Source organism: Salvelinus alpinus, chromosome 23, assembly GCF_045679555.1.
Source record: "Salvelinus alpinus chromosome 23, SLU_Salpinus.1, whole genome shotgun sequence".
In the NCBI taxonomy this organism is placed as follows: domain Eukaryota; kingdom Metazoa; phylum Chordata; class Actinopteri; order Salmoniformes; family Salmonidae; genus Salvelinus; species Salvelinus alpinus.
Window position 1 is genome coordinate 43067681 of NC_092108.1, and position 23734 is coordinate 43091414.

At 41.6% G+C, this 23734-nt stretch overlaps 2 protein-coding genes across 3 annotated transcripts; one reads left to right on the plus strand and one right to left on the minus strand.

Moving 5' to 3' along the window:
• On the plus strand, positions 1–23499 carry mfsd8l2 (major facilitator superfamily domain containing 8-like 2). 2 transcript variants are annotated; one of them, XM_071362470.1, is made up of 11 exons: positions 1–238; positions 486–671; positions 1235–1297; positions 1544–1663; positions 11501–11580; positions 15046–15361; positions 20504–20577; positions 20877–21090; positions 21490–21612; positions 22030–22160; positions 22360–23499. In XM_071362470.1, exons 1-11 carry the CDS (start codon positions 163–165, stop codon positions 22438–22440), a joined length of 1464 nt encoding a protein of 487 aa, XP_071218571.1. In that variant the 5' UTR covers positions 1–162; the 3' UTR covers positions 22441–23499. The 2 variants fall into 2 exon arrangements, with proteins under 2 accessions (XP_071218571.1, XP_071218572.1); XM_071362471.1 differs by lacking the exons at positions 1235–1297; positions 1544–1663.
• On the minus strand, positions 4626–7094 carry LOC139551083 (apoptosis-associated speck-like protein containing a CARD). Its single transcript, XM_071362472.1, has 3 exons — positions 6674–7094; positions 6266–6334; positions 4626–5843 (listed from the first exon to the last, which is right to left on the minus strand). The coding sequence occupies exons 1-3, from the start codon at positions 6957–6959 to the stop codon at positions 5581–5583; spliced, it is 618 nt and encodes a 205-aa protein (XP_071218573.1). The 5' UTR covers positions 6960–7094; the 3' UTR covers positions 4626–5580.
• Positions 23500–23734: the final 235 nt, after the last annotated feature.

Here is a 23734-nt window from a genome sequence, read left to right on the forward strand (position 1 = left end):
GGAGCTTTTGGCTATCGTAAGCTGGGACTCAGTCTGTTTAATTCAACCAGAGTCTTACAAACTCTGGGTTGCAGACTGAGTAGTTGAATTGAAGTTCGGTTTATGAACATTGATAACATCCTTCTCGTAACAGTGCGATAGCCAGAAAAGTCATTTTATGTGATGGATTATCGTCAGAAGAAGAATTGTACTTTTTTCACCATTGGATTGATATTTCTGTTAAGTGGCATAGAGTATGGTGAGTTGGTTTCGACTGCCTAAATGTACACATATTTCCACAATGAAACGAAAAATGTCTGACTGACTGTCATATGATTTGTATGTTTTTGTCACATTCAAATCTAAAACATGCATAATAAAAACACAAAAATATTGCTTTTTCAAATGGGCTTGTATGGTAAATGAGACATGTCTAATGCATCTCTCTCTCTCTCTCTCCCTCTCTCTCTCTCTCACTCTCTCTCCCCCCACACACTCTCTCCCAGCTGTCATCCTCCCTACAATATGGAGGTATCTCCAGATTTTGGAGGCACCTCCATACTTCCTGGGTCTGGGCTTGTCTGCGTTCAGTCTGAGTGGGCTGCTGACGGGCCCACTGTTCGGCCTCTGGTCCGACCGGACCCGAACTACAAAGATCATCATCCTCTACTCCAACGTTTTTGAGATTGTTGGTAAGCTTCACAGCTTCAAATTGTTTCCAGGCACAGGAACCAGCTGTTGCAAGGCACATGAAGGCTGCATCCCAAATGGCACCATATTCCCTACATAGTGCACTACTTTGACCAGTAGTGCACGTAGCGCACCATATAGGGAATACTGGCCGTTTGGGATGCAAACAAAGACCCACGTGATTTATTTAACTGAAACATGAATGATTGACTTGGGAGTCATAAAGAAAAACATTCGATTCCATTCAACCCTCCCAGCTAGCCTGCTGATGTGATGTTGCAGGGAGAGTGAGGAAATGGCAGTCCTTGGAAATGGAAATGCCTTTTGTTATACATTTGATAACAGTAATATGGGCAGACTTGCTTCCAGATTTCATGGTGTTTGTGAAAGAATCTATCCAACCTCCAACTGCAGCAAAGTTGTGATCAAGTAAATATGAATGTGCTAAACCTTACACTCATGGCAACAGCAGTAGGCAATTCATTCCTATGACCAATTAAAAGAGTCCTAAGTGCAAGCCACAGATGATACAACTAATGGTGAAATTACCTATTTTATCCCCTAGGTAGCTTCATGTATTTTATGGGATACTCAAAATGGCTGCTGTTGTGCAGTCGACTTGTAGCAGGTGAGACAAATACAAATTCTGGAGTGTTTGTGGTTTTCTGTTGTTGCACTGTAGGCCTATACCCACTCATTTAAACGCTAAGTGAACTATTTACAATTGTCTGTGTGTGTGTTTGTGTGTGTGAGAACGTGATAGAGAGAGAGAGAGAGATGGATGGCATCCCAATGCTATGGTCCTGATATTATACAGCCTTTGATTTGGTCACACAATCTAGACCTATTTAATACACGTATTGATGCCTTCCAGGTATTGGTGCAGGAGCAGGCTCCTCCATCTTTGGCTTCCTCACGCGGAGCACCCGGCCAGAGGAACGCGCTGGCGTTTTCGCTGCCATCATGGCATGTCGCCAAGCTGGCCTCCTGATTGGTCAGTCAGTTTTTTCCTAACATGCCATCATGATCTTATTAGTACTATGGCGCACCGCTGTTTTTACCAGACGTGCATCTCAGTCAAAGTACCTTCCTGTACTACACTAAGCCGCGGGAAGTAAGGGTGCTGATTCAGAAAAATCGGAATAAAAAATATATATAATAATACAAAAAATGACAAGTATGCCTTTAATAGTCCTTTATTAGCAGATATATCTGTCTGCAGCGCCAGTGCAGGCAGAAAGATTTGTCCAGCCCATAGCGGCAGGAAGTAGTTTGAGGTTGGGGGTGCTGTACTACCAACTGAGCCACATCATCCAATCACATCATCACAAGCCACTTGATGTCTCAGTGTACTCAATTAATGTATTGTGCATTGCTTTTCTTCATGGTGATGGAAAGTCTGTAGGTACAAACCTGGATGGCCAGTCTACAGTAATGTACATTTACATTAAGTCATTTGTAAGGATGGAAAATGCAAACTGCACAAAAAGTGGTTGTGGTTCCATGTTATTTGATCAAGGAAAATATTTAGTTTGATGTGGATGTTTTGTGTCTTTGCCCATAACTTTGCACCTTTTGATGTAAATGTTCCATTAGAATGACAATTGCAGAGAAAGGGACAGGGCAACAACTCTTAATATTGATATATTTGATTTAACTAGGCAAGTCAGTTAAGAACAAATTCTTATTCTTATTTACAATGACGGCCTTCCCAGGCCAAACCCTAACCCGGACGACACTGGGCCAATTGTGCGCCACCCTATGGGACTCCCAATCACAGCCAGTTGGGATACGGCCTGGAATTGAACCAGGGTCTGTAGTGACACCTCCAGCGCTGAGATGCAGTGCTGCGCCACTCAGGAGCGGTCTAAACTATACAACTACCTGTTCTGCCAAAGCTAAGATGCTGAATTTATTTGGTTATTCCCTATACTACAGAAGTCTATATCGGTCCGCTAATATTAGTAAAGGCCCAGTGCACTGCTTTTGTGAAAAGGAAATGTTTTCCAAAAATATATACAGTACCAGTCAAAAGTTTGGACACTTCTACTCATTATTTTCTACTATTTTCTACATTGTAGAATAATAGTGAAGACATAAAAACTATGAAATAACACATATGGAATCATGTAGTAACCAAAAAGGTGTTAAATAAATAAAATATTATATATTCTTTAAAGTAGCCACCCTTTGCCTTGATGACAGCTTTGCACAGTCGTGGCATTCTCTCAACCAGCTTCACCTGGAATGCTTTTCCAACAGTCTTGAAGGAGTTCCCACATATGCTGAGCACTTGTTGGCTGCTTTTCCTTCACTCTGCGGTCCAACTCATCCCAAACCATCACAATTGGCTTGAGGTCGGGTGATTGTGGAGGCCAGGTCATTGGATGCAGCACTCCATCACTCTCCTTCTTGGTCAAATAGCCCTTACACAGCCTGGAGGTGTGTTGGGTCATTGTCCTGTTGAAAAACAAATTATAGTCCCACTAAGCACAAACCAGATGGTATGGCGTATCGCTGCATAATCCTGTGGAAACATGCTGGTTAAGTGTGGCTTAAATTCTAAATAAATCACGACAGTGTCACCAGCAAAGCACTATAACACCTCCTCCTCTATGCTTCATGGTGGGAACCACACATGCAGAGATCATATGTCTACATACTCTGCGTCTCACAAAGACACGGCGGTTGTAACCAAAAATCTCAAATTTGGACTCATCAGACCAAAGGACAAATTTCCACCGGTCTAATGTCCATCGCTCGTGTTTCTTGGCCTAAGCAAGTCTCTTCTTCTTATTGATGTCCTTTAGTAGTGGTTTCTTTGCAGAAATTCTACCATGAAGGCCTGATTCACAGTTGATGTTGAGATGTGTCTGTTACTTGAATTCTGTGAAGCATTTATTTGGGCTGCAATTTCTGAGGCTGGTAACTCTAATGAACTTATCCTCTGCAGCAGAGGTAACTCCTTTCCTGTGGAGGTCCTCATGAGAGCCAGTTTCATCATAGCGCTTGATGGTTTTTGCGACAGCACTTGATGTCTTAAAGTAATGATGGACTGTCGTTTCTCTTTGCTTATTCGAACTGTTCTTTCCATAATATGGACTTGGTCTTTTACTAAATAGGGATATCTTCTGTATACCACCCCTCCCTTGTCACACCACAACTGATTGGCTCAAATGCATTAAGGAAAGAAATTCCACAACTTAACTTTTAACAAGGCACACCTTTTAATTGAAATGCATTCCAGGTGACTGCCAAGAGTGTGCAAAGCTGTACATGATTCCATATGTGTTATTTCATAGTTTTGATGTCTTTACTATTATTCTACAATGTAGAAATAAAGTAAAAATAAAGAAAAACCCTTGAATGAGAAGGTGTGTCCAAGCTTTTGACTGGTACTGTATAGATGTTTTATTTTATTTTCTAGGGGGTGCTTGAGCACCCTCTGGACCACTACTGCCCACGGCTATGTTCCACTCTATATACTCTCTGATTCCAAAATGCTAATTAGCATCAAAGTAGACATCATGCAAGACTACAAATCCCTGCCAGCTCCTGCACGTCATATCTAGCTGACACCTTTGCTAACAGGTACTGTGTCAATTTAAAACTTGCACAAGACAGTTCACAGAATTGTTAATTTAAAGAATTTATGCCATTTTATTCATTACTATATTTAGCTAACATTCTTCCCTTTGCCTCGATCCAGCAGTCTTGTTCAGATCGTTATGGCATTTGCAGTTCTTCATGATAGACATATTAGCAGCTAATTAGCATTTCATTTTGGGGGGGTTAAATACAGGCGAATATATTGATAAAAGTCACCCTGTCCTAGAGATTTACACGGTTATTAAAACGTCACGCCAGGGTAAGCCTACATGAAATACACCCCTTATTTTAAGTGCTTCTAAAATCCCCTATGGGAAAAGTGAATGGTGGAAAAACGATTAGAACCATTTCCCTGTTGACCACTAGGTTTTATGGGTATTATGACTCATACTGTGGTACACTATGTTAATTTGTTTTGTTCAAACAAAGCATTGGCACACAAACAAACTAAAATAACATGTTGTGAAAGGAAGAATACCTTGGAACATTTAAAAACAGGCTAATGCCACGTTCACATGCGAGTCAAAACTAGGAAACTGACATTTCCAACTTGTGAACTGGTTGACTGCGGAATGTGAATAACTACAACCAGTTAGCTAGTCGGAAATGTCAGTTTCCTAGTTCCGATTAGCACGTGAGCGCGGCATTTGCAAGATGATTGTCCCACCTACTTCTATAGACAGCCATATATGGATGGTAGCATGTATTCATTAACTAGGAACCAAACGAAACCAAACAGAAGAAACTGATTCAAACAAAAGCAGGCGGAACAAAACGGAGGGACATACCTGAATGTGTCCAATGGAAACTCTAATGCAACTAAAAAACACACTCTTGGTTATCAGTCTGTTTGTGCCATCATGCCAGTCCTTGCCGCTCCTTGTCGTGCCGACAATGACAACTAATTGACAAGACAAACAGATCTGAGACCAGGCTATCAATGGCTCTCTTAAGTTAAGCAGACATTTACATTCAAATGGCCGTATGCTTGTTTATGTTTAATAAACTACGTAGCCAAAGCATGAGATGCACTCATTTGTATAGGCTACATAACACAATGTTACCACATGTATTCGTACGTTTTCTATTGTTGAGTTCCAAACAGCTAGATGATTAGAATTCACGACACAGTATTTGCTCATGAAAAGAAAAAAACAGCGGTCAATATAATTAGTTTTCATTTTTTGCAAACTTTGGAGAGAATTCATTTTTCCATTTTAAGAATATAAACAGAGTGCATTATTATCATCAAATGTTTGTCCCTTGCCCTAAAAAAATAAAATAAAGTGGCCCATATCCCCATTATTCCCCCTTCAGTTCACTGATTAGGTATGGCTCCTGTTCCATCAGGATATCTAAGAACACATCTTTGCCTTTGGACCCAGATGCTTTCAGAGGGACATCTAAGAGCTCCCTCATCCTGTTCTGTCTGGTTTTTTCAGCCCTCACGTCACTGTAGGCATTTGTGGTGATGACTCCCCTCTCCAGGAGCCTATCCAAGATGGGTGCCACCTGGCTCACTCTGTCGATCAGGGCCGTTCGGTGATAGTCCACAAAGTGTTTGTCTGAGGTAGAGATAGGACATGGTTTAGGAATTTTAAAGGTGATGGACTGCAAAGCATACCTAATGTATTTGATAGGGGCCTATATCTCTACACTCCTCCTTTAAGGGTGCGTGTGTTTGTGTGTGTGTGCGTGTAGGGTGTGCAAATTGGAGGATAGGCATGATGATGCACTTTTTGTAATTCAGACAGCATTAAATATGGGGAGCGAAAAATGCTGTTGAAGATTTAGAGGAGGGCAGCAGTTTCACCTACCATTTTAATGAAGAAATGAAAAGGAAGGACTTTTGTGATTGTTCATCAAGATAGAATACTTTACATGTTGAATTTGTCCCTCCATAAACCATTACTAATCACAGTAAAACATACATTTTAATAACGTATTTGAGACATTAGGCTATATAACACTTGCTTTTAGTGTTTACCTTTGATCATGTTATTTGGTCCAGGTGCACTTCCATTAGCAGCACCCGATGTTACCCAAGATTCTTGAGCTGTAAAATAAGCTTCATGAGACACCACCAATTGAATAGAAATATGAATAATAGGCTTCAAATTACGTGTTTATTGTATAATGTATAAGGGCTATTTTGAGTTGCAAATGTAAATATGCTATAGGCCATTACTCAGCCCAGATGTGCAAAATAGGTAAGTTAAATACGGTCAACTTCCTTAGTTTTACATACGGACATTTTAATGCAATTTAAAAACACGTGTATTATTTATTTAATAGTTTTCTTCTACTTTTGGGTTAACTGAAGTGTTTTTTTAAACCTTTCAAAGATATGAAATGACATTTTAAAAATATATATTAAAATGTCCATTGGACGTGCCTCCTACTATGTTCGATTTTCCTTTCTTGAAATCCGTCAGTTCCTTTGCGCCATCATGGCAGTCAATTGCCCTCAATACCTCTATAGCCACATCCAAAGCCCCGTCTTCACTGAAAGTACGGGTCAGAAGGTCTGCTAAGTCTATTGGGTCCAAATTTTCAACATTTCCCCTGCGAATTTTTGGCTCCTGCTTGCGTTCACAGAGTTTATGTCTGAACCACTTCAGTTTAGTCATTCCCAAGTCATCAAGGACACCAATTAATGTATCGCCAACGGTTTTCGGCATTTTTTATGCCAAACGGTAATTTACACCAGGTTTGGTGAGATTAAGATACGTGTATTCTATTATATGTTGTCTATCTTCTCTTCTCTAACTGTCTTCTCTTCAAGATATGCCACTTCATCGCACCATAGCACGTCATAGGCCAAGGGGAGGTCCATCAACACACTCATAAACAGAATAACCTAATTCCCATTACATTTTACAATTTTTTTTTTTATTTCATTTTGAATTTATTTAAACAATTAATTATTACTATATATTTTACACTGTTCTTTTTTTATATAGGCATTTATACCTTTTAAAATAACAGGCCTACAGGAAATGGAAAATATATATTTTTAAATGTATGTACTGTTTTTATTTACAAACGTCATTTTGACAGACAACATTGTCCCCAACAGTCCTGTAAATCACACACATTATATTGAACAGAACAAGCATTATCACTCTTTGCTTTATTTTGTCAGCAATAAAATAGGTAGATAAGTATTCGTATAAAAATAGACAGATCCAAACGTTGTTCAACAGCATGGGTGGTAAATCATACACCAAAACCAAATCAAATGGAATGATACAAGGCTACTGTATCACTTGGTAATAAAAGTGTAACACCAGCGCCACGTAAATTCGCCAAATGTTGTCAAACGTTGCAGATAGAAATGCCATGAATACATCCAACGTGATTCTTGTTCTACACAGCTTATTTATATCTGAACGTTCCAAAACGTTGCGTCCTACTGTACAGCCGCAATATAATACCCAGCAACACATCAGCGGGCTGTTCAGGAGTGTGAAACATTACAGACCGCTCAGATGGGAATATATTATTGTCTATCGTGTAGAATATGGAATCTGTTCTATGCTACATTTCTATTTGCAGCATTCCATATCTGAACGTTTCACTTCAACCCAGTATAACCACCATCGAGCTGTAGGCTTAAGAGCGCATCCTGTTAAGTCTTAATACCGTCATTTACTTAGGCCCAACGTTCCCTCTAAACTGCAACGTTCCCTCTAAACTGCGCGCGGGCACGTAATAGCCTGGAGACTGCCATGCAGTAGCCCAGACAGTGGCGGAACTAGAGGTGGGGTGGCCAAGGGGCGGTCAAGGCTACTTCAGGGGGTCCATAGACCATGACAGAAAATTTGTGTGTAACCCTAACCTGGCATCTAAGGAGCATGAATGAATCCGATGATTGCTGATTAGAGGTAGAAGTGATAATTCACTCAACCCGGAGTTCTTCAATGTGGCAGATAGTGTGGTCCAAAAAGGTTCGTTCGCTAGAATTCTTTAACATACTATGAATAGTCCGTGTCTCCACCTCTGCAGCTCAATTTCTTTCATTCTTTCTCTCTCTCTCTCTCTCTCACACACACACACACACACACACACACACACACACACACACACACACACACACACACACACACACACACACACACACACACACACACACACACACACACACACACACACACAAACAGGAGAAACTTGCGTCACTCTGTTTTCATGAATATATAATCTGGGTCTATAAGTGTTGAAGACCCAAAATATTTTCAGAAAATAAAGCTCAAGCACCAAAGAGATAAGATAGCATTTGGGTGTTACATAAATTGCATAGTTTATTTACAAAAAAAAGTACATTTACAAAAAAACATACTAGGTATCAAGCAACAATGGACTTGAAAAATAATAATTTTGGTGCCCATCAATATTACAAACTTACAGTATCATATTTATGCTCATATATATTATTTTAACTAATAGCAAAGAAACGTTTTGGAATTGGCCTAATCAAGAACAAATTTAATATTATAGTCCTCGATTTGAAAAATGCGCCGCCGAACGTCAAAATAAATGCTTCTTTCAACAAGAGGTGAAATGAGATATCAATCAGCATCAAACTGCCAGTAGCGAACTGGACTGTGTTTATAGCTGTGGTATTGAGTAGATGTGTCACGTTCTGACCATAGTTCTTGTGTGTTTTGCTTGTTTTAGTGTTGGTCAGGACGTGAGCTGGGTGGGCATTCTATGTTGTGTGTCTTGTTTGTCCGTTTCTATGTTTGGCTTAATATGGTTCTCAATCAGAGGCAGATGTTTTGTGTTGTCTCTGATTGGGAATCATATATAGGTGGCTTGTTTTGTGTTGGGGATTGTGGGTGGTTGTTTCCTGTCTTTGTGTTTTCTATGCACCAGCTAGGACTGTATCGGTTTGCCACATTTATTATTTTGTATTTGTTAAGTGTTCACGTTTATCGTTCGTATTAAACATGTTGAGCACTGGCTACGCTGCGTGTTGGTCTGATCCCTGTTACACCCCCTCTTCTAGTGAAGAGAGGGAAGGCTGCCGTTACAAGATGCACTTATTTGGAGATCAAAGCAAGAGCTGCATGTAGCCGCCTGTGCACATTTTGTTCATATCCTTTGCTAGTTAGTGAGTTATTAGCCCAGTTATAGATAATTTGTAGTCAGCAATAGGCGAGTGATTGCTTCCTACAAGAGCACAAAACATGTAGATCTCTAGTCATCTTTGAAAAGCCAGTCAGGTAAAGAGCTTTTTTGTCTTAAAGGGGCAGTGTTATATTTTGAGACATGCCTTAATAAACTAAGTAGCCAATAGGCAAAGGGTAGCTTAATTTGTCTGATTCTCTGTAATAATGGTATGGGAATAATAATGATTTTATTTTGTGAAGTGGTTTCTTGCATGAAACAATAGAACAACAATTTCAGTCACCTCCTTGTCTGAAGGACAAGTGGGTAACCAGGCTAATGTCAAGCCTGCATGTTTTTTCAAAAGTCTCATGGAATTTAGAACACCACACATTGGCTGCTGCTGTAGGCTGAATGAAAGAACAGCTATTTCCATGTTAAAATGTTATGGGATGCACATTCTACATAGTTTTTTAGGGTAGGCCACTCTGGTAGGTCTACATTATGATCAAATAGCAACAGTAGCCTACTTGACCACTGTTAAAACTGTAACTTAAAGCAGGTACAGCCTCAGTTTTCACAATAAAAGCGCGCTGGAAGTTTCACAGAATTTTCACAACTTCAACTTTGAGCTCAGCAGACCTGAAATTTGCTCTGTGCCCCCAAAAATTTGAGGGAACATTGCTTAGGCCTATATTTCAATACTTATATTGGTTACTGTATCAATCAATCATTCATTTATTTGTTGATGTCATCACACAGCATAGCATTTTAGTTTTAACATAAAATATCAAAGCTACCATTGAATAACTCCCGTAAACAATAAATAGACCTAAATCGTTCCATTTCGGGAAATTGCATTCACGAATGAATGCAAGTGGTTTTAGTCTTTGCTGTAATAAAGGCTTTATATTTTTTTAAAGCATTACAATAATTATAATTTATTTAGTGTTGTTTACATTGTTCCAAACGTATAGCTGCAGGAAGTAGTTTAGGGGTGGGGGTGCTGCGATTTGGGGGAATGCAATTTTTTGTTATTTTTTGCCAACACTGAAGATATCTATATTGGTCTGCTAATACAGGACTAGTAAAGGCCCAGTGCACAAATTTTGTGATTTTTTTTGAACTAAATGTATTTGAGTGTTTACCAGCATTTGTAACTTGAGTCTGTTAATTATCTGTACAAAACAGTTAATCTGATAATACTTGTGGAAAATAAAAACACTTGCTTGATATATGCTTTCCAGTTTTTTGAAATACGTTGCAAATGCAATGTATTTCTATGTGAAAATTTTTATGGTCTATTCATTCCTTTTCCATTTTCGTAGACACTCTTATCCAGAGCAACTGAGTGCATACATTTTCATACTGGTCCCCCTTGGGAATCGAACCCACAACTCTAGCATTGCAAGCACCATGCGCTACTAACTGAGCTACACCATCACAAACCACTTGATGTCTCAATGTACTCAACTACTGCATTGTGAACGTCTAGGTAAAAACCTAAATGACCAGCCTATGTACAATACAGTAATGTACATTTACATTAAGGGGTTTGTAATACTGCACAAAATATGTTTGTTTTCCATGTTATTTGATCAAGAAAAATATTTAATTTGATGCGGATGTTTTGTGTCTTTGCCCATAACTTTGCACATTTTGATGTAAATGTTTGAGGACAGGGTTTTGTTCTTTCTGCATCTATTAGAATGACAATCGAAGAGAAAGAGAGGGGACAATTCCAACTATTGAATCCTGCGAGATACTGTTCTTATTTATACAACTACCTTTTTTGCCAAAATGGAGATGCTGAAAATACTGCTAATACTAGGCCCAGTGCACTACTGTTGTGAAAAAATATATTTTATTATTATTATTTCAAAAATATATTCCAATTTTTCAGGGGGGTTTTCAGCACCCCTACTTCCTGCGGCTATGGTCCAGAACACCCCCGCCCCCGTTGCCGATAAAAATGTATAGCACCCCCACCCCCAAACTGCTCCTACAACAAAAACATGTGTATCTTATCTTAAGTTTAGGTAGTGCCTTCCTGTTTTCTTTGGTCTGTTTTCTTCCGTTTGATGCCTAATGAATACGACCCTCCATTTTGCAGGGCCAGCATTCAATCTTTTCCTGAGGCTGTGCGACTTCCAACTGGGGCCGTTTGTGGTGAACAACTACACCTCTCCCGGGGTAAACATCCAGCATCCAGACAATCTATCCTCTCCGGTTCTCCCACTACAGCTCTATGCTTCATGAATACTAAACCACAAACATCCGTTTAGCTCCCATGCATGTACCTTGAGTTTGAGTTTATTTTATTTTTACAGGGACAGTGCACATTAATCAACGTTTCAGTAAAAGTGCCGGTTTTAGCCAGCCAGCTAATTTTCAACCGCAGTCCCTGGGCCGGTTATTAAAAACAATTACAATATAGACAATCATTGAGCAGTGAGCACACGCAGAGCAACATAAGACAAGCAAGACATAGCATACAGACAGAGCAACATAGGACAAGCAAGACGTAGCATACAGACAGAGCAACATAGAACATAAAGCAGCAAGACAAAATTCATAAAAGCAACAAAGTGTTTCCACACCTCACAAGCTACAGACAACAGACAACATGGAAAGCGGCAATACACAGCTAGGGATTATGTTGACAAATCTGATTGACCTTTAGCCATGTCTTCATGCATTTTCTGAAAGTGTGATATGTGGTGCAGTTATGTGTGTCTGATGGCAGTGTATTCTGGACATGGGAAGCTCTCACAGAGAAAGCGGATTTACTAAAGGTGCTTTTCCTTAAGGGAACTATACAGTCACCTCTCATGGCAGACCTTGTGGATATGCTGCCATATGTTTGGGTTTTCTGTTTAACAAAAATACTGAGTGGAGGGGGAGCCAGGCCATTTAGGATCTTGAATACAAGACATGCGTCGGTGTATTGCACAAGACTTTCCCAACTCAGGAGCTCATGCTTTCTGAGGATGTAACAGTGATGATGGCTATTGGGCTTCCTATCAAGCACTTTTGAGAGCCTGTTTGTAGACAGACTGAATAGGTTTTAATGTTGTACAGCAAGCTTGGGCCCAACTAGTCAAGCAGTATGTTAAGTGCGGGAGTATCATAGATTTGAAGTACAGTTTTGCTACCTCTGTAGTCAAACAATTTCGTATAAATCAGAAATTAGCTAGGTTGAATTTGGTTATCTGAATGACCTTTTTCACATGCTTTTTAAAAGAGAGGTTGGAATCAAGTATGATGCCAATGTACTTAAAATCAAATACCACCTGGAGCTTCTCCCCTGACACACAGACATCTGGCTCAGTAGCATCTGTAGCCCTCTTTGTGAAGAACATGCAAACAGTTTTTTTCACATTGAGATGCAAACACGAGTCACTGAGCCACTTTGTAACCTGGACCATTAGAGTAGTGAGTTCTTGTGCAGCTTGTTGTTTGCTCTTTGCATGCACATATATCACTGTATCATCTGCATACATTTGAACTTCAGACCCAGTACAGACAGATCATTAATGTACAGGCTGAACAGGAGGGGCCCCAGTATTGACCCTTGGGGCACACCCACATCATAGCTAAGAGTGAGCGACAGCTCATTGCTCACTCTGACACACTGAGTTCTGCCTTCAAGGTATGATTTCATCCATCTCAAGGCATCCGGGGAAAAGTTGAACTTGGCCAATTTTGTGATGAGAATCTCATGGTTAACAGTATCAAAAGCCTTCCTTAGGTCCAGAAACACAGCCCCAACAACGCCCCCTTTGTCCATCTTGGACTTCACATTTTCCAGAAGAAAGCAGTTGGCCGTTTTTGTGGAGTGTTTCGCTCTGAAGCCAAACTGCATGGAGTGTAATGTGAAGGGGCTGTTGTTGAGGTGGGCAATCAGTTGTTCTGCTACACACTTCTCAACAACCTTTGACACCACAGGTAGTATACTAATGGGCCTGTAGTTACTCACGTCAGCAGGGTCGCCCGATTTAAAGATGGCCGTTATTATGGCCGACTTCCATACCCTTGGAAAAACCCCGAGACCAATAGATGTGTTGGTGACCTTAGTAATGGGGCCAATGAGTGACTCTTTGTAGTTTTTAAGAAAGTTAGAGTCCAGCCCAAACACATCTTTGGCTTTAGAGTTCTTTAGTGAGCTAATCACCTTGTTCACCTTTGACTCAGAAACCTCCCTTATGATGAAGACAGGTTGAGCGTCATTCACTAGCACTGAGCCCAAGAAACCAGTGGAGGGGTTCTGTGTCAGTACCCTGACAGAGTCAATAAAGTAGGAATTGAAGGCTATTGCTATTTCGACTGCATCCTGTGTTAGATTGTTATTCACCATGATTTCTAGTCTTTTTGCAGTGTTACTATGGTCTTTCCCTGTTAACTTTTTTAGATTCTCCCAGATCAATTTAGAATTTCCCTTTGCTTCACCAATTATGTTAATAAAAAGGTTTGCCTTGGCCTGTCTGATTTCTTTCATCACCTTATTTCTCAACATGGTAAACCTACGTCTGTCATGCTCTAGTTTGGATCTTAGGGCTATTTTTAGAGCATAATCTCGTTCTTTCATCAATTTCCAGATTTCTCCATTTAGCCAAGGAAGAGTGCTCTTTTGGCCAGGTTTGGATTTTATTTTCTTTAGGAAACCATTTATTGTAGTCCGGATTGTGGATAGAAAAACCTGACTATCAGCTTCCACGTCTGTATAGGACAAGAGATCATTCCAGTTAATTCCCTTAATTGCGGCTTTCTAACAGTAGAGAGGTTAAACCTGCTCTTAGACAGCTTTCTGGCTATAAGTGTCAGATTATGATCAGATAGCCCAGTAACCATATTGAATGATTTAGTCACTCTCTCTGGTTTATTACTGAACACCAAATCAATCTGTGTTTTAGAGCAACAAGTCACCCTGGTTGGCCCTTTAACTAGCTGTGTAAGGTCAAAGGTATTAGTGATCCGTTTGAGGGTTTTCCTACAAGACTTCTCTTCATAATTAATGTTAAAATCTCCCATGAAGATGACCTCTTTCCCAAAATCACATTCCCTAAGCATGTTATTAAACTGATCAAAAAACACACTTTTGGTGGAAGGTGGCCTATACATTCCAATAAGAGTAAAAGACATTTGGGGAGACAGTGTAATGTTCAGGCCAATAGATTCTAGTTCATTATCACATGACCACTCAATTTGTTTAATCTTCAATCTCCTGTTCAGAGTTAGCGGGTACATTAACACTATAGCCGGTACAGTATGATTTTATTGACCTTGCATACTTACAGTACATTCGGAAAGTATAAATAAATAAGGTATTATTATTATTTAAAAACCTGTTTTAACTTTGTTGTTATTAGGTATTGTGTGTAGATTGATGAGGAAAAAATGAATTTAATCAATTTTAGAATACGGCTGTAACGTAACAAAATGAGGAAAAAGTCAAAGGGTCTGAGTACTTTCCGAATGCACTGTTTTATAAATACTTCATCAAACCAATAGAAACATTTGAAAACATTATAAAACATTTCTTAAACACTGCACCCTCAACACACACACATTAAAATGCTGGCATAAAAATATTTCACTCTACCATCTCAACCATCTTGCACCCCTATACCCTCTCCTCCCCTCCTCCCCCCCTTCCAGATCTTCATGTGTCTGATGTGGATCCTGCTCCAGTTTGTGGTGCTGGCCCTGTACTGGGACATACCACCTATCAGCTCTGGAGAGGGGGGTATCGCTGTGGGAGAGATCGAAGAGGAGGAGCCGCTGGTAAGGGCAGAGGAGACACCGGAGACCTACGGCACTGTCTGGGACGACCAGATAGAGACAACCCTTTCCTCAGAGATCCACCATTTCCAGGACCCTTCACAGTGCCCTCCCTCGCCGCCTTCCTCTACCTCTTCCTCGTCCCCTCCTTCGACTATCTCAAACCCCCTCACAATTTCCAGTGCTAGTCAAGGTGAGTGGAGAGATAGAAAACAGCTCTCCAGAATCAGACTATTATTTTAGGGATACTATATCTTAATGTGTTGAAAAAAGTTTTTTATCATGTGCCGGTAAATGTTGTGTGTGGTGTTATTGTTAGTAGTTGATTAAACATGCTGTGATAAAACAATTTCCCAAGTTGGGATTAATAAAGTAATACTCTACTCTCTCTCTACTCTACTCGTTAGACATGTATATTGATAGTTTCTCACCATCTTGTCTGTTGAGTTGTCACTGTCTATTAGTGCATGTTAAATGTCTCCTGTATTGATTCAGTCTCTCAAGTATCGTTTATGTGCCAGCTTGTGTTTGTGTGTGTGTGTGTGTCAGATCACTCGTATTGAGTCTCTCTGTGTGTAGATTTTTGGAAGGAGAAGGTGGTATGTATGTTGGACTTCCTCTTTACTTGACTCTATGCCTGTGTTGAGTTTTGTGGGCGAAAGGGAGACTAAATTCTAAATGCCGCAAACATTCTCTATCATTGATTTTGGCTGTCTTTAGCCCATTCTGTAATGGGTTTGAGGGCGATGGAAGGAGAGTTGTGAATGTAAAGCCTATCGACTTTGTACGTGGTAAATATTCTCATTCATTAGTTCGTTAGTTTCCAAGATGGTGTAGCAGTCGGACGTGTGTTTGTCTTGTCCCGCATAAATAGTCGGTTTCTTCATTTTTTGTATATATTTTAATCTCACTTTCCATCTACGAACTGAATATACTTTCCTGCAACCCGCCTCACCCAATGTGGTACGAATCTGCTATTTTTATACTTTAGAACTGGAACCCCCATCAGAAGCTAGCCAGCTAACTAGCTACTAGCTAGTAGTCAGTTAGCCACTGCAAGTGGTCTTCACCGTTAGCTCGGACACCAGCCAGCTTTAGCTCGGTCAATACCTGCCAGTCTGCACAGCGCGATATCAACCCAGAGCATATCGGACTGCTTTTCTCTACCACATCACCGGATTCCTGCCGCAAGCTCTGGACCATTACACCGGAGCATCGTAGCTAGCTAGCTGCAACCGAGTGGCTATTGCTGGCTAATGCCTCTGTCCCGAAGCAAGCACCAGCTAGCCTCGAGCTAGCCCCATCTCCCGGCTTGCCGAAGAGGTATACCAGCTACTTCTTGGGCTACAATACCTCTTTGCCAATTGGCCTGGACCCTTTATTGCCGACACGGAGCCCCGCCAATCCATCACGACTGGTCTGCCGATGTAATTGTCCGATGTGATTTCAACAGGATTTTCCGTTGCAATGTCGCTGAAGACCCATCTGCTATCCCCGGCCCGCTAGCTTTCTGAACGCTGTGTCTCCTGCTCGCCTAGCGTAGTAGCAACTACCGAACGGCTCCCTGACTCACCTATTGCTGCTCATTGGACCCTATGATCACTCGGCTACACATGCCTCTCCCTAATGTCAATATGTCTTGTCTACTGCTGTTTCGTTTAGTTATTATTGTTTCATGTTGAGCGAGCCCCCAGTCCCGCTCAACATGCCTTAGACAGCTCTTTTGTCCCACCCCCCACACATGTGGAGACCTCACCTGGCTTAACTGGTGCCTCCAGAGACACAACCTCTCTCATCGTCACTCAATGCCTAGGTTTACCTCCACTGTACTCACTTCCTACCATACCCTTGTATGCACATTATGCACTGAATCTATTGTACCACGCCCAGAAATCTGCTTCTTTTATTCTCTGTTCCCAACGCACTAGACGACCAGTTCTTATAGCCTTTAGCCGTACCCTTATCCTACTCCTCCTCTGTTCCTCTGGTGATGTAGAGGTTAACTCAGGCCCTGTAGCCCCCAGCACTACACCTATTCCCCAGGCGCTCTCATTTGTTGACTTCTGTAACCGTAAAAGTCTTGGTTTCATGCATGTTATCATCAGAAGCCTCCTCCCTACGTTTGTTTTATTCACTGCTTTAGCACACTCCACCAACCCTCGTGTCCTAGCCGTGTCTGAATCCTGGCTTAGGAAGGCCACCAGAAATTTCCATCCCCAGCTACAACATTTTCTGACAAGATAGAACTGCGAAAGGGGGCGGAGTTGCAATCTACTGCAGAGATAGCCTGCAGAGTTCTGTCACACTATCCAGGTCTGTGCCCAAACAGTTTGAGCTTCTACTTTTAAAAATCCACCTTTCCATAAATAAGTCTCTCACTGTTGCCGCTTGTTAAAGACCCCCCTCAGCACCCAGCTGTGCCCTGGACATCATATATGAATTGATTGCCCCCCATCTATCTTCAGAGTTCGTACTGTTAGGTAACCTAAACAGGGATATGCTTAACACCCCAGCTGTCCTACAATCTAAGCTAGATGCACAAAATCTCACACAATTTATCAAGGAACCTACCACGTACAACCCTAAATCCGTAAACATGGGCACCCTCATTGATATCATCCTGACCAACTTGACCTCTAAATACACCTCTGCTGTCTTCAACCAGGATCTCAGCGATCACTGCCTCATTGCCTGCGTCCGTAATGGGTCCGCGGTCAAACGACCACCCCTCATCACTGTCAAACGCTCCCTAAAACACTTCAGCGAGCAGGTCTTTCTAATTGACCTGGCCCGGGTATCCTGGAAGGATATTGACCTCATCCCGTCAGTAGAGGATGCCTGGTTGTTCTTTAAATAAGCATGCCCCATTCAAAACATTTAGAACTAAGAACAGATATAGCTCTTGGTTCACTCCAGACAGACTTGACTGCACTTGAACAGCACAAAAACATCCTGTGGCCTACTGCATTTACATCGAACAGCCCCCGCGATATGCAACTTTTCAGGGAAGTCAGGAACCAATATACACAGTCAGTTAGGAAAGCTAAGGCTAGCTTTTTCAAACAGAAATTTGCATCCTGGAGCACTAATTCCAAAAAGTTTTGGGACACTGTTAAGTCCATGTAGAATTAGAGCACCTCCTCCCAGCTGCCCACTGCACTGAGGCTAGGAAACACTGTCACCACCGATAAATCTACGATAATCGAGAATTTCAATAAGCATTTTTCTACGGCTGGCCATGCTTTCCACCTGGCTACCCCTGCCCAAGCCAACAGCTCTGCACCCCCTGCAGAAACTTGCCCAAGTTTCTCCTTCACCCAAATACAGATAGCTGATGTTCTGAAAGAGCTGCAAAATCTGGATCCCTACAAATCAGCTGAGCTAGACAATCTGGACCCTCTCTTTCTGAAATTATCCGTCGAAATTGTTGCAACTCCTATTACTAGCCTGTTCAACCTCTCTTTCGTATCGTCTGAGATCCCCAAAGATTGGAAAGCTGCCGCAGTCATCCCCCTCTCCCAAACTGTTATAGACCTATATCCATCCTGCCCTGCCTTTCTAAAGTCTTCGAAAGCCAAGTTAACAAACAGATCACTGACCATTTCAAATCCCACGTACCTTCTCCGCTATGCAGTCTGGTTTCCGAGCTGGTCATGGGTGCACCTCAGCCACACTCAAGGTCCTAAACGATTTCATAACCGCCATCGATAAAAGACAGTACTGTGCAGCTGTCTTCATCAACCTGGCCAAGGCTATCGACTCTGTCAATCACCACATTCTTATCGGCAGACTCAATAGCCTTGGCTTCTCAAATGACTGCCTCGCCTGGTTCACCAACTACTTATCTGATAGAGTTCAGTGTGTCAAATCTGAGGGCCTGTTGTCCGGACCTCTGGCAGTCTCTATGGGGGTGCCACAGGGTTAACTTCTCGGGCCGACTCTCTTCTCTGTATATATCAATGATGTCGCTCTTGCTGCTGGTGATTCTCTGATCCATCTCTACGCAGACGACACCATTCTGTATACATCTGTCCCTTCTTTGGACACTGTGTTAACTAACCTCCAAACGAGCTTCAATGCCATACAACACTCCTTCCGTGGCCTCCAACTGCTTTTAAATACTAGTAAAACTAAATGCATGCTCTTCAACCGATTGCTTCCCGCACCCTCCCACCCGACTAGCATCACTACTCTGGACAGTTCTGACTTAGAATATGTGGACAACTACAAATACCTAGATGTCTGATTAGACTGTAAACTCTCCTTCCAGACTTACATTAAGCATCTCCAATCCAAAATTAAATCTAGAATCGGCTTCCTATTTCGCAACAAAGCCTTCTTCACTCATGCTACCAAACATACCCTCGTAAAACTGACTATCCTACCGATCTTTGACTTCGGAGATGTAACTTACAAAATAGCCTCCAACACTCTACTCAGCAAACTGGATGTAGTCTATCACAGTGCCATCTGTTTTGTCACCAAAGCCCCATCCATATATTACCCACCACTGCGACTTGTATGTTCTCGTTGGCTGGCACTCGCTACATATTCGTCGCCAAACCCACTGGCTCCAGGTCATCTATAAGTCTTTGCTAGGTAAAGTCCCGCCTTATCTCAGCTCACTGGTCCCCATAACAACACCCACCCGTAGCACGTGCTCCAGCAGGTATATTTCACTGGTCATCTCCAAAGCCAACACCTCCTTTGGCCACCTTTCCTTCCAGTTCTCTGCTGCCAATGACTGGAACGAATTGCAAAAATCACTGAAGCTGGAGACAATTATCTCCCTCTCTAACTTTAAGCATCAGCTGTCAGAGCAGCTTACCGATCACTGTACCTGTACACAGCCCATCTGTAAATAGCACATCCAACATACCTCATCCCCACATTGTTATTTATAAATGTTTTGCTCTTTTGCAACCCAGTATCTCTACTGGCACATCATCATCTGCACATCTATCACTCCTGTGTTAATGTTAAATTGTAATTATTTTGCCACTTTGGCCTATTTATTGCCTTACCTCCCTAATCTTACTACATTTGCACACACTTTACATAGATTTTTCTATTGTGTTATTGACTATGTTTGTTTATCCCATGTGTAACTCTGTGTTGTTGTTTTTGTCGCACTGCTTTGCTTTATCTTGGCCAGGTTGCAGTTGTAAATGAGAACTTGTTCTCAACTTGCTTACCTGGTTAAATAAATGTGAAATAAAATTTTAAAAAATTCAGGGGTTTTCCAGCTTCGTCGAGTTTTCGAGGAAAGTTGAAGTATGCCTGCATTGGTGGTGAACATTTTTATGGATTCTCTTACCTCTCTCTGTTTCTGTAGAGTTTCTGAGGGAGGAGGTGGTGGTGCTCCTCACTGCTCAGTTCATCACCTTCTTCAACCAGACAGCACTGGAGGTAAGAGCTTCTGCAGCAACAGCCTAAACAAGGACGCCATCTTTTTTTGTTGCATCGTAACCACATCATATGCCTAACCCTAACCGTATTGCAAGACCTGAAAGCTCTTTTTCATGTTCATACGTTTTCACAATATAATTTTGACGTTACACCTTGTTCATAGAGTGGGAACTGGGAACTCTTTCCCATTAAGAGGTAAACAAATACTGATGTAATTTCCTGTCTTCCTCTCTCTCCCTAGAACATGGTGACTACCCTGACATAGTGATGTCATTTCTCATGTGCCCCTTCCTCTCTAGACCATGGTGACACCTCTGACCCAGCGCTCCTTTGGCTTCGGAGAGCTTGCCAACAGCCTGATGTACAGCCTGTGTGGCGTTGAGGTGATCCTGGGCTTCTTCTTGGTGCGTTGGCTGAGTCGCCAGGTGGAAGACCGCCTGGTGCTGGCCGTGGGGTTGGTCATCTGCAGTGTAGCCTGCGTCTGGTGCCTCATCTTCCTGGCCAACCCCCAGGGTGAGTGGGTGGGAGTAGGGTGAACCTAATGGCTGATCTTGGGTCAGTTTAGCATTTTCCCCACTAAACGTTAAGGTTGGGATTGGGGAGGGGAAGCTGATCCTAGATCTGTACCCAAGGTTGGTGTGAGACTCCTGGGGTGGATAAGGTGGTGAGGTGACTATGACGGTGTTAATGATAGATCTGTAAGTGATATACAACCCACCACACACGCACACGCACACACACACACACACACACACACACACACACACACACACACACACACACACACACACACACACACACACACACACACACACACACCTCTTTTCCCAGAGGGAGTGGTAGTAGTAGAATTTCAACCATTTCACCAACAATCATCCGTCTGACTGAGGTTGTGTCTCTTCCTGTGTCCAGGTGGGTACTCCTGGGAGTTGGCAACGTTCATCATCGGAGTGTTCCTGCAGCTGCTCGGGCTTCCCTTCGTGGCCGTGTCCCAGGTGTCTCTCTTCTCCAAAGTCACTGCAGAGAAAACACAAGGTGGGTGTCTGACTTACGAATGTGATAATTGCATGTATTGGTTCATTGAGCTGGACTCACCATAGTGCTGATTTATGATGATGTTTAGAAATGTTATTTCTAGAAGGAATACAAATATTAATATTAAAGACTGATTTAAGTAAAATAGTGAAATAGTTTAGCTTTGATTTTATTACCTTCTGAAAATGAAATGTTCCAACAATGCACTTGTGTGAAGGTTGAGTTAATCTTAGTCAATCAGGCTCTTTGACTCGCCCCCCTAGGCAATGAGGCTTTGACTCATGGCAATGCTGAGAATGATTAGGGGAATGATCATTAACTATCACTAAATGGCCATTTGTTTTACAGGAAGGAGAGGTCATTAATCACTCAAATGAATGGGATTGTCTTTGTGTGTGTGTTCCTGGTGGTGTCTAGGGTTCAGTCAAGGCGTGAGGCGCTCTGTCGCGGGGCTGGCTACTATCCTGGGGCCTCTCTGGGCTGGAGGACTGACCGGTAACTTGTACCTGATGCTTGGAATGATGCTGGCTCTTCTCCTCATGATCACAGTGAGTAGTCACAGTGTGTGTCTCTATTCAAACCCATGATACAGTTAAAGAAGTTACGATCTATCAATCTATGAACTTCATTCACTCGGATTTAGCACCTCCCTACTTTTTCAAGTGGCGCACGTTAGCCACATTTGATGATGTTTTTTTGGGCTAGCATGTACACTTTTACAATTTAACATTGGATTGTTATTTCCAGGTGATGCTGATACTATCCTATGATCGCCTTGTTGAACCCAAAGTAGTGCAGCACGCCCAGAGCTCAGACAACGGAGAATAGACAAGGGTCATGTTCAGTAGGGAGAAAATGTTTTGAAATGGGGAGGCATGACCTGAACTTGTCCAATAAGAACACAGCTTCTGGGTTTCCGATGCAACACATTTTGCTACGGTATGCACTACTGAACACGTCTTTGCTGTCAACTTGAATGACAACTGAAGCCCTAATAAAGGTCAAAGGTGAGGTGATGTGACACGTACAGTATGTCTCCCCACTACTATGAGAAGGTCAATGAATGCACATTACAATAAAGGTGGTGTGTGTCTCAACTCTGCAATGCAGAAGAGATCCAACCAATGACCTATAGGCTTATCCAACGCACTTTAAAGCTCTGTGGAGTCTATTTTACGTTCACACTTTATTTTGATAGTCCAGGCATACTATCAACAAACTTATCTGTTGATAAGCAACTTTTTAACATTTTTATTTCACCTTTATTTAACCAGGTAGGCTAGTTGAGAACAAGTTCTCATTTGCAACTATGACCTGGCCAAGATAAAGCAAAGCAGTTCGACACATACAACAACACAGAGTTACACATGGAATAAACAAACATACAATCAATAATACAGTAGAAAAATCTATGTACAGAATGTGCATATGAGGTAGGATAAGAGAGGTAAGGCAATAAATACTGCTTACTAAGGTTACGGATAGGTTTAGAATAAGGGCTAAGGTTAGGGTTAGGGCTAAGGTTAGGGTTAAGTTTAGGGTTAGGCTAGGGGTTAGGATTAGGGTTAGAGACAGGTTCAGGGTTAGTACATAGTTAGTTGAAACGTTACTGAGTCTGTAGAGCATCTACAGATGGACTATTCAAATAAAGTGTTACCCATTTTCCTATCCCAACATTAATCTTTGCACATTTTAGCAAACTTGTATGAAATATTGTTGCTTGTAGTGTTTCTGTAATAGATAGAATATTTAATATCTACCAAAAGATGTATACATAAATATATAACATGGTATTACGGATGTACACAAGGGGGCACCGTTGCTCTCTGTTTTAATATTTTGAATGATGTAATTGATGTTGAATAAATCAAGTTCTCAAAACCGCTATTTATAGTGCACTTGTTGGTGGAGAATATTTGTGTTTCCATATCTGAACTATGTACCCATGCTAGCTTCCTTTAATCTTTCCCTTCCTTTCTTATAATAGATCCTGTTGTGCCAGGAGGAGTGCCTTTTACCTCTCGTTTTTAGCTCTCAGATCAGTGCTTATGTAGATAGATATTCAAGATAGCCAAGGGTATAGGGAGGAAGGAAGAGAATGGAATAGCAAGTAGCATTAGTA

Excerpts from the sequence above, each read along its gene's own strand:
- mfsd8l2 (XM_071362470.1), top strand. The coding sequence starts at position 163 with ATGGATTATCGTCAGAAGAAGAATTGTACTTTTTTCACCATTGGATTG. Across the intron at positions 672-1,234 it reads CAACGTTTTTGAGATTGTTG|GTAGCTTCATGTATTTTATG; the intron begins GTAAGCTTCACA and ends TTTATCCCCTAG. Across the intron at positions 11,581-15,045 it reads ACAACTACACCTCTCCCGGG|ATCTTCATGTGTCTGATGTG; the intron begins GTAAACATCCAG and ends CCCCCCTTCCAG.
- LOC139551083 (XM_071362472.1), bottom strand. The coding sequence starts at position 6,959 with ATGCCGAAAACCGTTGGCGATACATTAATTGGTGTCCTTGATGACTTG. Across the intron at positions 6,335-6,673 it reads AAAATCGAACATAGTAGGAG|CTCAAGAATCTTGGGTAACA; the intron begins GCACGTCCAATG and ends CTTATTTTACAG. Across the intron at positions 5,844-6,265 it reads ACCAAATAACATGATCAAAG|ACAAACACTTTGTGGACTAT; the intron begins GTAAACACTAAA and ends TCTCTACCTCAG.